General features: G+C 35.4%; 1 protein-coding gene across 1 annotated transcript in view; it reads left to right on the top strand.

The window, feature by feature from the left end:
* The window catches only part of LOC141334929 (cytosolic phospholipase A2 gamma-like), a 29218-nt gene extending 21619 nt beyond the window's left edge, over positions 1 to 7599 (top strand). Inside the window, exons 18-20 of the mRNA XM_073840154.1 lie at positions 3358 to 3523; positions 3593 to 3729; positions 7390 to 7599. Coding sequence (XP_073696255.1) covers positions 3358 to 3523; positions 3593 to 3729; positions 7390 to 7599 — 513 coding nt within the window. The remainder of the gene's footprint in view (positions 1 to 3357; positions 3524 to 3592; positions 3730 to 7389) is intronic.
* The last annotated feature ends 7207 nt before the right edge of the window (positions 7600 to 14806 follow it).

The raw sequence follows: 14806 nt of genomic DNA on the forward strand, positions 1-14806 counted from the left end.
TCTACATCTGACCAGCTTAAAACACCGAATTCGTTTTTATGCGATCAATCAATTCCGCCTTAATTTTCTTTTTTAATGCCTGTTTTGGAATCGCAGTTTGAAAGTGGTCAGCTATCATCAACAACTCATCCTTCCTACATTTATCTATCACCTCCAATGAGGGATTATCAACAAAACTCTGTAAGTTAAACGCCATCAAACCGTATTACGATGCGCCACACAAAATTTGCTCAACCCAACGTTTGCATAAAACTGCTTTAAAAAGCAACACATACCACACTCCTCAGCAAAAGAGACAGTATTCGCCTTTTAGGACGAGCCCCAAATTATGTTACGATTCCCTAATTTCAGCATCTAGGGTTTTGGGAGGTAGCATCATAATTTAAATAGTAAAAAACAAACAAACAAACAAAAAAACAATTAAGCTAAGTACTTTTCTCAGCTTTGGAAGTGTGGATGTGTGTAACTAAAAAAAAAAACAGACAGAGGCAATCGGATTCAGACTTTACATTTAGTGAGATTCTCTGTTATTTACTCTTATGCATAGCTCTCGATAAGAATAATGTTAATCATATAAACAATAAGCCTAAAATACCTTCAAAATCCAACAATAATCTATTTACAAATTATATACAAAAGAAAGACAACAGAAGTGAGGGACAAGAGTGGTGCTAAAAGAAAGAAAATAATAAAACATAAATCCTCTAACTAGCCCCAAATTAAGACTAAACTTAACAAAAGAAATTAAAGAAAATAACATCTTCATCGTAAAACGCCACTGACTACTCTGATTCACAAACATAAATACAAAGGTTGGCATCCGCTTGATAACTAGTGTGTCTAGACAACTTTACCCTGCATGACGTAAGATGTAAGTCACGTGACATGCTGAGCTGGTCCCATCACTATATGTCGAGGTAGGACCGAGAGTCGAGTCACAGCGCAAACACATCCAAGTGGCTAACAAAGAGCAAAGTTTTACAAGAGAAAACTCAAACACGTGATAATTCAAATTCGACATAAATAACAACAAAACGGGAGCAAGACAAGCAAACGTGGGAGAGCAAACAAATGAAAAGCAAACGCTCCTCCCAATCTAACGTCACATCCGGGTCTTTATACGCGCCCATTAACGTCTGATTGGTCCTTCAGGTGTTACGCAGGATTGACGATTGACAGCAGCGCGATCCAACCACAGGTGAGATGATAGAGAGAAAAGGAGAGAACCCTCTCCCCGAACAATACGATATGTAACAATGCAATAGGCATGCAGCCTCGGAGGTCTGGACGAGTCCTCGGCTGCATTAGCATATCAATTGCCTGGAGTTGCTGACAGGGCTTGGCCTTGAAGAGGTTCTATCCCTTAATTTGGGGTAAGCGTGTGTTGGTCCAGACAGACAACACGTAATTGATTTACGTAAGTAAACATGTTGAAATCATACGGCCACCTTCTATCGTATACCGCACACAGTACCAAACTGATTTCTCTTTGTTGCAGTTTTTAATAATAATTAAGTGGCATGATATATCTACTGGAAAAAATAAACACAGCTGGATCTCAGCCAGTTGATCATGTATGCGTCCCACCGCTCTACACATTTTGTGTATCTCTTACTACTTCACATGTTTGTGCTATTGGACCGTAAGTACCCTGGTGAAGAAAAAAAACAAACAAAAAAAACAGCTAAAACCAGCCAGGTTTTGGCTGGTCATAGCTGTTCAGCAGGCTGGTTTTAGAGTTTTAGCCACTTTCCCAGTCTAGCCAAGCTGGTCTTAGCTAGTCAGGCTGGGAGACCAGCTACGACCAGCCTGTTTTTGTGCTATGCGAATTGGACATCACAGGTATGATTCCAGTTCGAAAGGTGCATATATGTTTCATTCAAAGTGCATTAAAGTGTGCGAGACATTAATTTAAACTTGTATCATTTACAGAGCTATATTAAGACACTCTTCTCTAGTAAGTTTCATCTGAGTGTGAAGACACTGCAGGTCTCAGCTCAGCGCAAATCCATGAATGAATGTTCTGAAGTGAAGTAAACTGTGTATCATTTAAAAGGTAGGGTAGGCAATTTTGGAGAGGCTAGCAACAGCATACTAGCTTTGAAATCAAAAGATTTCACCCTTACTGCATAATCACTCTCCAAAGCCACGTTTCCTCCAAAACACATGATCACAGGCAGACCAGAGGCTAACCAGCAGCACAATGAGAGACAGCGTCACGGCTGTCAGATTACAAAACATTAGCGTATGAAGTGCATAATAATAATGCCTTTCATTCACATTGCAACCCCCTAATGACGTATCATATATGCGCAAACAGGGTGCACATTCTTAAAATTCATGGTAAAAAAAAGGCAGCTGTGGTTGCTGAAATTTGACCGTAAAAATATGGTGGCAACATTTTATGCTTTACAGTTTTAACTTAAACTTACATTTAAATACCCGAATTTCATTAACTGGTGTAATGTAAATGAACATATTGAAGTACTACTAAATCTGGTTTGTACCTTTGTAACAAAATAACCACCAAAAGCAGATGGTGTTGAAAAAGCCCATGATGAATCAAAGCTCATCAGAAGCAGCATTTAAACACTAACATATATATAGAAGGTGCACAGTGTTTTTTCACAAACACTAAATATAACATGCATTTAAACTGAAATAATGCAATTTAAAAAAAAATGTAAAAAGGAATACTGGGAACATGCAATTTACAGTTATTTTACGGTAATGTCAGTTTGAAAAATGGGTTATACAATTACATTCAATGACCAATACAGTTTTCACTGTATATAGTAGAGGAATTTACTGTTAACTATTCTACAGGATTTTGTAGGCATTTTTTACAGTGTGTGCAAACATATTTTAACAGGAAGACAAGACAGCCTATGGAAATGTTTGGACCAAACATTTTGATTGAACAAACCTTTTTTGGTCCAACACCTTCCACAGATGATATAAATACTTCTAATTACATTTAGATCACACACACACACACACACACACACACGGATTTAAACCAGGGGTGCCCAAACTCGGTCCTGGAGGGCCAGTGCCCTGCAGAGTTCAGTCAACACCTGCCAAGTAAGAACTTAATTAGCTGGCTCAGGTGTTGTAGCTTAAACTCTGCAGGACAGCAGCTTTCCAAGACTGAGTTTGGGCACCCCTGCTTTAATTGTTAGTGTAGCCTATATGATTTCATTTGAATCCATATTTATCTATAATACCTGCAGTGACGATTTGCTAGCATTACCATTCACCTCAACCTTATGATTTCAGTAAAAACTTTAATTTCAACTAAATTATTTATCTAACACATTTAATGAAGCAATACTACCATGCTTTTTTTCACTGCAGACAGTGACAGAAGCTGCAAAGAAGTGCACGAAACTAAACATCCCTTTCCCTGAAGTCAACATTCCCAGTGAAGAAAAGGACAAACCAAAGGACTTCTATGTGTTCAAAGGCCAAAATGCTCCAACCGTGATTCACATCCCTCTGTTAAATGTGGTCAACTGTGGAGGTAAATTTGAATTGTCTATGAATAAACCTGAAATATCAACTATGTTCTGATGTGTTACTGTTTCTTTAGATAATCTTGAAGCCCAGAAGGACAAATATGGCACTCTTCAACTTCCTTACAGCCCTGAGAAGATCACTGATCTTATGGAGGTCGCTGGAAAGAACATTGCAAACAACATAGAGAAACTGAAGGAACAGATTCGTGCAGTTGCTGGGATAACTGCAATGCCATCTGAAAATCAGCAGTGCGCAATAATGTAAAATCAGGCAAAGTCCTCAGTTTGTTTTAATGATTTTATTTTTCTTACATAAAATTATGTTCCAGTTACACTAGATGTCGACAGTTAGATAAATGAACATTGTTTACACTATAAAGGAAACAACAACAGGGCTCTGTTCATTAAAATTAAGTTGTTTCCCCCCGGTTTCACAGACAAGGCTTAAACCTAGTCCCAGACTAAAAAGCCCTGTCTGTGAAACTAGGCCTTAGTTTCTAAATGTGAAAGTGGTGTGGCCTCATTTATAAAATGTTGCACAGAAACCATCCTAAAATTGATCTTACAATCATCTCTTAAATATGCGGACGTGTGATTCGTAGAATAAACTTACACAAACAAAACACACATATTGAATTGCAAATAATCTTGAACTTGTGCACATCTGAATGGTTTCAGTTCTCCGCCTTGTAAACGACTCCTAAACAAAACCAAAGTCATTAACATATAAAAGATCACCAGTCATTGACCAAATCCTTTAATTTAAAACAGCGAGCTGCAAGAACAGCTTACATTTTTCAAAAACCTAGAGTACTCCACCAAGTAAAAAGTGTGTACATCTGCGTAGACCCTGATGTGACATTAAGCACTTTTCCATGTCAAAGGCCGTTTTTACAAATATGAGCATGAATTTAAGCGCACACACACTCTCAAGATCAAATCTGTGCATACTTTATATATATGAGGCCTGTGATATTTAAGTGAGTTGACTTTTTACTTAGTATTGTCATTAACTCTTCTGTTTCTGTTTCATGTATTTCTGAATATCTCAGTCTGTTCATCTATGCTTGATTGTCATTTAGCAATTAATAGATATAATCATTAATAATCAAATCAACCATAACACAGATGTGATTACAATTATGATTAAAATATTTCATTTTCTGCTTCTGTTCAAGAAAATTAATAAACTGTTCTCTGAAAACAAGTTTCTGTCTTGGTCATTTGATTTCAAATTACACAAAGTTCATTATTGTAGACCTTATGCACCAAAGAAAAAAAAAAAAAAAAAAAAAAAACACATAGCAAAGAGGGCACAGACAAAAACAAAATCCCAGCTTTCAATTTATGCTAGTTTTAAGAAGAATTTCAAGCTATAAATACAGTTTTGGAGCTCTTTTCACAAGCACTCCCATGTTGCCTCAAAGCGATGCAGGACTGCATTCAAATGAACATGAAATAAACATGAATGAACATGAAAATTAATTGTGACTGAACTAATGAGAAAAATGTATTCTAGAGAGGAGAATTTAACAATTTATTATATTTTCACTTATATAATTACTTTTATTATAATTAATAAAAGTGTACAGATATAATATGATCTAATATTAAACTTGCATACAAATCTATTGTTATTTTTAACCTTATAGTACCCCCGTAGTCAAACATTTTATCCCTTAAAACCCATCTCTGATCATCAAAATGACATATTTAAATGTTTCTTATTTTAAATAAATAAATATATATATATATATTTATTTTTTTCCCCCATGCTTTAAAACAGCTTGAATGTAACTTAACATCCCTTGCCTCATTTACTATATGCAGATCTATGCTGGTGATACATTTATAATGACTGATAAAACAATCAGACAACATGGGTCAGCCTTTGGGAAACTACAGTTTTAAGGAAAAAACACAGTGTTAGTTGGTACATGGTTTGTCTAAAAACATTAAAAACACCACATATACAAATAACATAAAAACTTATGTTATTGAGACTTTAACAATATGGTTCCCTATATATAGTTTAGAAAAGTTGAGAAAAAAATAACACATACATAATCACAAGCTTGTTAATTATGGTAACACTTTAGTTTAGGGACCAATTCTCACATGACCATATTTAACAGCAGTAAAAAAACAAATAAATAAATATATGTAAATATATGAGTGCCAGGATGAGCTGGGGAAATTGCACCCTTGTTTAGTCCAAGTCTAGTCCTTGTTTACGCTGCTTCTCTATTTCTCTGGTTCTTGTATAATATTCTCTATTCTCAGCTGGTTCGTTGCGTTTTTTCCTTGTGTGCAAGAGGATTAATTGTCAGGGGGCAGCCATGGCCTTATGGTGAGAGAGTTGGGCTTGTAACCCAAAGGTTGCTGGTTTGATTCCCACACCGGCAGGAATTGAAGGTGGGGATTGTGAATGAACAGCGCTCTTTCCACCTTCAATACCATGACTGAAGAGCCCTTGAGCAAGGCATTGAACCCCCAGTTGCTCCCCGGGTGCTGGAGCAATAGCTGCCCACTGTTTTTGTGTGTGTGTGTGTGTGTGTGTGCTTTTGTTCACTTCTCACTGCTGTGTGTGTGCGCACTTGGATGGGATAAATGCAGAGGACCAATTTCGAGTATGGGTCACTGTACTTGACAAAACGTCACAACTTTTTTTTTTTTTAACTAGTCATATTAGTAGAGCTATATCACATCACACTCTCCTTGTCAGTCTAGCTTTGCATTTAGTTCTTTTGTTTAGTTCTTAGTTTATCAATGTTTTTTTTGTTGTTGTTGTTATTTTACCCTAGTCTAGTTCCTTTATTTATTTATGTTTTGCTCTAGTTTTCTAAAGCCTCTTTGGTTGCTTTATTTATTTTGATTTTGCCCACAACATTTTGGTTACAACAATACACATCTCTGCCACTTCTTCATAACATTTAACCTATATCTTCCTACCTGTGTGCCACCATCCCCTCTACCGGTTACTTTTAGATGGAAACTACCCTCCCTTTCACCCTCTTATCTTTCCTCTGTAGTGTCCTCTCTACCCTCACCTACCCATTTCTCATTTCTAGATGTGAATACAGCAACTGACACATTATGCCCAACTTTAACTTCATGTCTTGACAATTTATGTCCTCTCTCCTCCATGCCAGCATGGGCTGCCCATTCTAACTCTTGGTTATCCAATGTTTTTTTTGTTTTTTTCGTGAGCATCGGTCCAAGCAGCAGAGAGAAAATGGCACAAATCAAAAGATTCAGAAGACCCGAGTAGGTATCAATCTCTACTTTCATGTAGACATTTTCAGTGGTCAAAAACCAAATGTGGGTCAGTTTGATAAAGTACAATACTTATTTTCTTTAAAAAAGGAATGTCTGAAGAACAAATGATGTTAAAACTAAAAGATTGTTTGTGGAGACAACTGCATTGAATCAGTCTGAGTGCCATAAATATTTGCTTTTCCAAAGTTTGAGTGCCTATAACTCAAGAAGTATTAAAGATATTACAATATGATTTTAGTTTCTAGTTCTTCACAAAGCTTTCTTTTAGAATCTTAATTTTACTTTATTTTAATAATTTGGTCAGAAAGACAAAAAATTTAAAAACTAAAAATCTTAATCATATTCTGAAATTTAATCTCAAACGTACAACATGACAAAATGTTCTGTAAATAAATGATGCTGTGATGATAATGTATTTCATATCATGCATGTATGTATATTTGTTTTGATGCTGAGGAAGAGCTGTGTTATTGACTGATTCCATACTACGTCACGTGTGTCATGTTGGATGTTGTGATAAAAACGCACCTCGCATCCCGGGATTGTCATCTTTAGATCTGATGTTTCGTATTTTCACTCGTTTTCCGCTCAGTGTGGACAACACGAGTCTCTGTCTGAAGCAGCTACAGCCCTCAAACTCCATGATGTGAGGAAACACACGTGTTTCTGCAGCGAACTCAACTCAACACGGACGCGCGACGGGAACCCGCGAGGGACAGTCCACAAAACGCGAAAGCGAAAAGATGACATTACATCTGATGACAACAAGAGGGCGACAACTTCCTCAGCTGGGATAAACTAGAAATTGCATTTAATTTTTTTTTTTTTTTTTACCATGCTAAATAAACCTTATGATCAAATAAAATAATGTGAATTTATACTAACATTTTAAAAAGTAAAAAATAAATAAATAAATAAATAAAAATAAAAATAGAAACGATTTTAAAGCATAAAAAATTATATTATACATATTTATACATTTTTTTTCAAATATTTACAGATAAATATATTAAAGTGAAAAGTGATTTAATATCTGTGCCATGAATATTGATATTAGACTATTTATTTGTTTACTGGGTTTTGATTTCATTTATTTGTGAATATTAAAATGTAAGATTTTACCGTTTGGTCTTTTGAAATCCTTTATTTATTTGAAAAAGTCACATCACAAATACTTGGGAAAACTCTGGGAAATAAAAGTTGTTGTACTGTAAATTATAATGTACATGAATGTTAGATAAACACAATCATGCAATTCACAAGTTCCTCCTCTCGCACAGGTTTCAGTTTTCAGTTCCCCATGAGGATCTTGAGTCAAAAGGTCTTCCGAGTCACAACGGTTGCTGCTGTTTTTGCTGAAACTCAGGATCTTCAAGACTACACAAAAACGGTGAGCGTATGTTTTAAAAGCCAATCCCAATGACCTGAACTAAAGACTGCAATAGTGGCCTAATAACTGAAATTTTGAGGTTATTCAATTCAGTTCAATTGCAAATTGATACAAATCATCGCAAAGCAGCTGTACAGAAAAGGGTAGTGCTGTATGTTGTTTCAGGGTGGGTTTCGTCAGAGGTCCTCTCAGGGTTGGTATCATCTCTTCTCAGGTCTGGATCCAGACTGAATCTTGTGTAATTCGTAGTTACCATGTGGCAGAAACAGAGAAACAAATAGAGAAATAATTCGCGTAGCTGCTGTTCCAACCAAGCAAAAATGATGTGTTTAGCCCAAGCTGAAGAATGTTGATGTGCATTTGATCAGATGTAACTGAAGTACAAGGTTATGAGATACATTATGTGAATGCTTGGCTAAAGAGATGAGTCTTTAATCTAGATTTAAACATAGAGAGTGTGTCTGAACCCCGAACGTTATCAGGAAGGCTATTCCAGATTTTGGGAGCCAAATGTGAAAAAGCTCTTCCTCCTTTAGTGGACTTTGCTATCCTAGGTACTACTAAAAGTTGAGAGTTGCGACCTTAGGGAGCGTGAGGGATTGTAGCGTAGTAGGAGACTAGTTAGGTATGCAGGAGCTAAACCATTAAGGGCCTTATAGGTCAGAAGTAATATTTTATGTGTGATAAGGAACCTAATAGGTAGCCAGTGCAGAGACTGTAAAATTGGGGTGATATGATCATATTTTCTTGACCTGGTAAGGACTCTAGCTGCTGCATTTTGGACTACCTGTAACTTATTTATTGAAGAAGCAGGACAACCACCTAGTAGTGCATTACAATAGTCCAGTCTAGACGTCATGAATGCATGAACTAACTTTTCTGCATCAGAAACAGGTAACATGTTCCGTAGCTTAGGAATGTTTCTGAAAGAATGCTGTTTTTGTAACATGAGAAATATGATTTTCAAAAGACAGGTTGCAGTCTAATATAACACCCAGATTTTTGACTGTAGAGGAAATAACAGAACATCCGTCTAGATGCAAATTGCAGTTCAAGAGATTCTGTGTATTGTTTTTTGGTCTTACCTGAATTTAATAGAAAAAATTATTGGTCATCCTTTTACATTTTTAACACACTCTGTTAGCTTTGATGAGTTTGAAGTTTCATCTGGTCTTGTAGAAATATATAGTTGAGTATCATCAGCATAACAATGGAAACTAATCCCATATTTCCTAATAATATTACCAAGGGGTAACATGTAAATTGAAAATAGCAGAGGACCTAGGACAGATCCTTGTGGCACTCCATAGGTTACTGGTGGCAATTGTGAAAACTCCTCATTTAAATAAACAAAGTGGTAGCGATCGGACAGGTATGATCTGAACCATTTTAAAGCCTGCCCTTGAATACCTGTATAGCTTTGTCATCAATCTATGAGTATGTCAGGATCTATAGTGTCAAATGCAGCACTAAGATCAAGTAAAACTAGCAATGAGACTCAGCCTTGATCTGACGCAAGAAGCAAGTCATTTGTGATTTTTACAAGTGCAGTTTCCGTGTTGTAACCTGAAACCTGAAATTCTTCATAGAGATCATTTTTTTTGCAAGAAGAAGCACAATTGAGCAGACACAACTTTTTCTAAAATGTATGACATAAACGGAAGATTATAAATGGGTCTGTAATTTGCCAGTTCACTCAGCAGGTAACAACTTTTAGTAATTTACTTTTAGTAATTTAGTGGATACAGGATCTAATAGGTTTAGATGTGGTGACAAGTTTATTTAGTTCTTCCTGCTCTATAGTTGTAAAGCACTGCAGTTTTTCTTCAGGTGCAATGATTGACTCGGAAGTATCAGATGCTGTAGAATCTACGTTTGTTATTGTATATTGTATTGTTTTATCAGTAAAGAAATGCATAAAGTCATGACTATTAAAGGAGTAGTTCACTTTAAAAATGAAAGTTTACAGATAATGTACTCACCCCCTCGTCATCCAAGATGTTCATGTCTATTTTTCTTTCTTCAGTCGTAACGAAATTATGTTTTTTGAGGAAAACATTTCAGGATTTCTCTCTATATAATGGACTTCTATGGTGCCCCCGAGTTTGAACTTCCAAAATGCAGCTTCAAATGGCTCTAAACGATCACAGCTGATGAAAGAAGGGCCTTATCTAGCGAAATGATGATGAAAAAAAAAAAAAAAAATTATATATTTTTTAACTTGAAATGCTCGTCTTGTCTAGCTCTGTGTGTACTCTGTTTAGAGATTAAAAAGCATATGAATTGTAACTTTTTTTTTTTTTGAAAATAACAGATTTTTTCCCTAGATAAGACCCTTCTTCCTCACCTGGGATCGTTTAGAGCCCTTTGAAGCTGCTTTTAACTGCATTTAAGAAGTTCAAACTCAGGGGCACCATAGAAGTCCATTATATGGAGAGAAATCCTAAAATGTTTTCCTCAAAAAACATAATTTCTTTACGACTGAAGGAAGAAAGACATGGACATCTTGGATGACAAGGGGGTGAGTACATTATCTGTAAATTTTAGTTCTGAAAGTGAACTACTCCTTTAAACTGTACAGGAATATTTAGGTCGGGTGGCACCTTTTGTTAATATATCCTAAATAAAAACCTTAGATTGTTTTGGTTTTTTTTCTATGAGTTGGTGGATATGCTCGGCTCTAGCAGCTTTTAAAGCCTGTCTATAGCTGCTGGACAAACTGTTTTTCCACGCAAATTCTAAAAACTTCCAAGTTAGCTTTTCTCCATCTACACTCAAGATTATGAGTTTCTTTTTTGAGCCCATGGATCTGCTTCTCCACAGCCTCCAGCTCGAGCTGCACCAAATGCAGTTTCTTGCATACATCGGCAGTTTGAGTCACTGTCTGCAGTATCAGTTCATTAAAAGGTTAAGAGAAATATGCACTTACGTTGAAATGGTTTTCTTTCTTGTCTTCTTTTGTTTGAATGATTCACAGCATTTGTAATTATCTGTCAATGTTTTTTAAGGTTAGTGTGACCTCTGGTGGTCACAATGAACAATGTCAAGAGGAAAACAATGTTTTTCCAACATTTGTGTATTTTAAACCCTTTCCAACAGTAGGGTGACCATACGTCCTCTTTTCCCCGGACATGTCCTCTTTTTGGAAAAATGCTGGGACTCCTAAATCGGCTTTTGCTTTCTACTAGAGATGAAGCCTTGTGAAGCTTTTGAGACATTTCCCCTGATTGGACCAAAAAAGATTCAGTTTCAAAGCCTTAAACACAGAACCCAGCTGCAATTATAGCAGCCACTTTCATATTTCGCATCTCCTTATAATGAACAAAGCCACGCCAAAGATTCAAAATAGTCTTATGGTTTTAGGTGTTTTATTGTGACATTTGAAGTCACAAACGTCTCAAATCCCTCGCCAACTGAGGGACTTATATGCAGCTATTAAAGAAGGTTCAAACACTTACTGATGCTTCAGAAGTAAAAAAAACATGCATTAAGAGCGTGGAACTTTTGGAATTTGAAGATCGGGGTAAATTTAACTTATTTTGTCTTTTGGGAACATTTAAGTATCTTCTGTAGCTTCTAGAGGGCAGTACTAAATCAAAAAAAAAAATATTAAGGCAATATAAGACAAATGTACACATTTTGTTCAAAAGTTTTCAACCCCCACTCAATGCATGGTTTTTCCTTCTGGAGCATCAGTGAGTGTTTGAACCTTGTGTAATAGTTGCATATGAGTCCCTCAGTTGTCATCAGTGTGAAAAAATAGATCTTAAAATCATACAGTCATTGTTGGAAAGGGTTCAAATACACAAAAATGCCAAATCACACATTTTTATGACAAAGCAGGCAGATTAACTGTTCCGGACAAAAAAGGTACTCAAGGATAACTATCACTAAACAAATAAAAACAGCTGTGGATCATTCAGGGGTCATTTTTATAAATTCAACTATTATTTTCTCTTGCAGACTATATGTAAACAACTTTTACGTGACATATCTTATTCAGGTCAGTACTAAATAAAAAACAACATGTATTTTGCAAGCGAGATTCCCACTCGGTCATCGATAAGTCATACAAACTAATCAGCGGTGCCTGATCGTCTGAGTCAACTGTCTTCCCTTTTATCTGCTCATTCTCAACTGGAGGCTGCAACAATGAAAAATGATCAAAGATGAAGACCCTACATTGCTCCCGAAACATAACCCTTCTGTGGAACCAAATGGCCAAGCAACACTTCTAGAAAATCCCACACAGAATGTATAGCCATAACAGGAAACAGGAGGCATGTGATAGTGGTCCCAAGATCAGCATTAACATGAGAAAAGCCTCGTGACACTTTCTTGCCCCCAGGATGTCTTCCCTGTCCCCCTTTAGAGCGTTCCAAGATATCTTCTACAAAAACGCTAATCATCTGTTGCATTACTGGATGTTGTTTCAGCATGAGAATCACTATATGCATTATCCCAGGGTGAAAGTCCTTCAATGGACAAGTATTATCAAGCACAGTATTTCATTCAGCCTTAATATTCTTGAGTTTGGGGGATTTTGTAGAGACAAGTTCAGCAACCATCCGCATTAAAGACCAGGGAGTTTAAGGACAAATTAAACAAAATTGGCTAATTTAAGCATTTTACATATATTAAGTATACATTTTCTGTCTTTGTATTAGTATTTTGCAATCTTTCCGTGAATTGTATTAGTGATCATTAAGAAAAATAAATCTTTTGGATTTGTTCAGAGAGCGTGAACTTATTTATGCTGACTCTTTATAAACTTATAAAACGGTCTTTATTAACCGAGTGACCCTGGACACCCTGGAAATTGAGATTTATACATTACCTGAAAGCTGAATAAATAAGCTTTCCATTAATGTATGGGATAATATTTGGTTGAAATACAATTATTTGAAAATCTAGAATCTGAGGGTGCCCAACAAAATCAAAATATTGTGAAAATTGGGTTGGAACTCTTTAGCAATGCATATTACTAATCAAAAATTCTGAGAACAACTTTAAAACTAACTTGAGTTAATTGTATTCAAACTTAAAATTAAATATATATTAAATAGCACAAGACCATAAGAGATTTAAAAGGATTTGGGATAATAAAGTAAAAGAGAAACTAAAAGCAATCAATTTGAACCGTTTTTAAAATATGCATAAGTTTTGTTTATATGTTGAAAATTCAAAATAAAAACTGCTTTTATCTTGTCACATTAAATTATGAATTACATGAATGCACATAAATATGTAAACAATACTGTGTTTGTTAATCTTACCTTGCACACTTTTACCGTAGCAGTGGTCTGTCTGTTTGTCTGTCTTTGTGGCCAATGCAGTGCTGAATAAATAAGCTTTCCATTAATGTACGGGACAATATTTGGCCGAAATGCAACAATTAAAAAATCTGGAATCTGAGGGTGCAAAAAAAAAAAAAAAAAAAAAAATCTAAATATTGAGAAAATAAATCACCCTTAAAGTTGTCCAAATGAAGTCTTTAGCCATGCATATTACTAAGCTAAAATTTAGTTTTGATATATTTATGGTAGAAAAGGTACAAAATGTATTCATGGAACATGATCTTCACTTAATATCCTAATGATTTTTGGCATAATAAAAAAAAATCAATAATGTACTTACGACTGGATTTGTGCTCCAGAATCACATATATCATACTGAAGGAAACAACACATACAATAAACACACTTAAAACAAACATTTATGGACATTAATTTGTAGCAAAAAAAAAAAAAAAAAAAAAAAAAGCTAGATGTTACAGATGTTGCAACAAAATCTGTGCACATCATTGAGATACTTACATTTTGAATGTATATTTTTTTCCATTTTAATTTTAGTTTAACTTTTAGAAATTGTGCTTTGTTTAGAAACTACTGCTTTTTAATGTCTATTTTTATTGTTATTTTTTTATATCAGTTTTAATTAGTTTTTTGACACATCCAGTTAAACTAAATTAAAATGAGAAATGTCAAAGACATAAATACTAACTGAAAACATTGCCTTTTAAGGCAGCTGAAATAGAATGAGTTATATAAGAAATTAGTGCTTTTCATAGTTTTATTTGCCTTACAACCCTGGGCCAGATTCCCGAAAACCTCCTAATTAAGAAGTTAAGGAATTCCTTACATTTTCTATTCAGCTTGCGCATTCATGGATGAAATTGTACTTGATCTGTGCAAGCCTAACTTGTGCAACAATTCACATCACGTCACCACACTAAGCTTTTTTTTTTTTTCTGTTGTCTGAAGTCCCTGTTAATAATCTCCACCCCTCATGATGTTCCAGAGTCCTATAAAAGAGCATCTGCTCTCCGATCTGAGAGACAGCAAACAGCTGAAAACAACAGCTGAGTGAGCTCGTGTATCTCAGGACTTTACAAGACGGATCAAGAACAGTGAGTATATGAGTTAAAGCTTTTACAACAGGCACTTAAAACAGCTTATTGTCATTATATTTACAGTGACAATCGTAGTATGAATTAATTTAACTCTAAATCTTGGCCAATACACAATGGCTTAATAATTGACATTTGATATGGCACGTGCATTTTTTTTTTCCCCCAATAGTTTTCAAATTATTTTAACTTTAATGTTGTGCTTCACAG

This window comes from Garra rufa, chromosome 5, assembly GCF_049309525.1.
Source record: "Garra rufa chromosome 5, GarRuf1.0, whole genome shotgun sequence".
Lineage (NCBI taxonomy): Eukaryota > Metazoa > Chordata > Actinopteri > Cypriniformes > Cyprinidae > Garra > Garra rufa.